This window comes from Myotis davidii, unplaced genomic scaffold (genome assembly GCF_000327345.1).
Source record: "Myotis davidii unplaced genomic scaffold, ASM32734v1 scaffold204, whole genome shotgun sequence".
In the NCBI taxonomy this organism is placed as follows: domain Eukaryota; kingdom Metazoa; phylum Chordata; class Mammalia; order Chiroptera; family Vespertilionidae; genus Myotis; species Myotis davidii.
In genome coordinates this window covers 6502475-6503017 of record NW_006299715.1, presented here as the reverse complement: position 1 = coordinate 6503017, position 543 = coordinate 6502475, and the positions used below count along the sequence as shown (strand labels likewise).

At 62.6% G+C, this 543-nt stretch overlaps 1 protein-coding gene across 1 annotated transcript in view; it reads right to left on the bottom strand.

Moving 5' to 3' along the window:
* The window catches only part of SLIT2 (slit guidance ligand 2), a 388092-nt gene that overhangs the window by 343824 nt on the left and 43725 nt on the right, over positions 1-543 (bottom strand). Inside the window, 1 exon segment of the mRNA XM_015571823.1 lies at positions 205-437. Within this exon segment, the coding sequence (XP_015427309.1) occupies positions 205-437 (233 nt within the window).

Genomic DNA, 543 nt, shown 5'->3' with positions numbered 1-543 from the left:
CTCGCTCGCCAGTGCCGGTGGTTCCTCTACCGCACGCTGCTGGGCGCCAAACGCGCTGGGGCTGAGGCCCAGGGTCTGGTGCAAGGCTAGCAGCCCAGAGTGCCCGGGTCAATGTGCAGGAGATAAGGCGGACGTGACAGTTCTAATATTCAAGGTAGAAGAGCTTGACACAGGTACCCGCCTCCCACCTCCCCTCCACCCTACTCCAGCGGGGCGGGCGCTCCTTGCAGAACTTTAGGTCCTGAAGATGAATCGGTCTGGCTCAGGCTGTTCGAAGACCCCGGGGACGCCGGGAGGAGATCACGAGTCGCCAACACCAACTTGGTGGGAAAGAACTGGGCTCTCAATAGCCGCGAAGATGCAAGAGCCCGTGGCGCGGGGAATGGGCCTGCTCGGGTTCCACCACCTCCTCTGCGAATCCGATTCCCGCGGGGAGGCTCAGAGGCAGAAGAAGGAGGCTCAATAGGAACGCTGTCCTTGATGAAAGCGGGCTCTCTGGAGCTAGAAGGCGCAGGAGCCCCGTGGGCCAGGAACCGTGCGTGC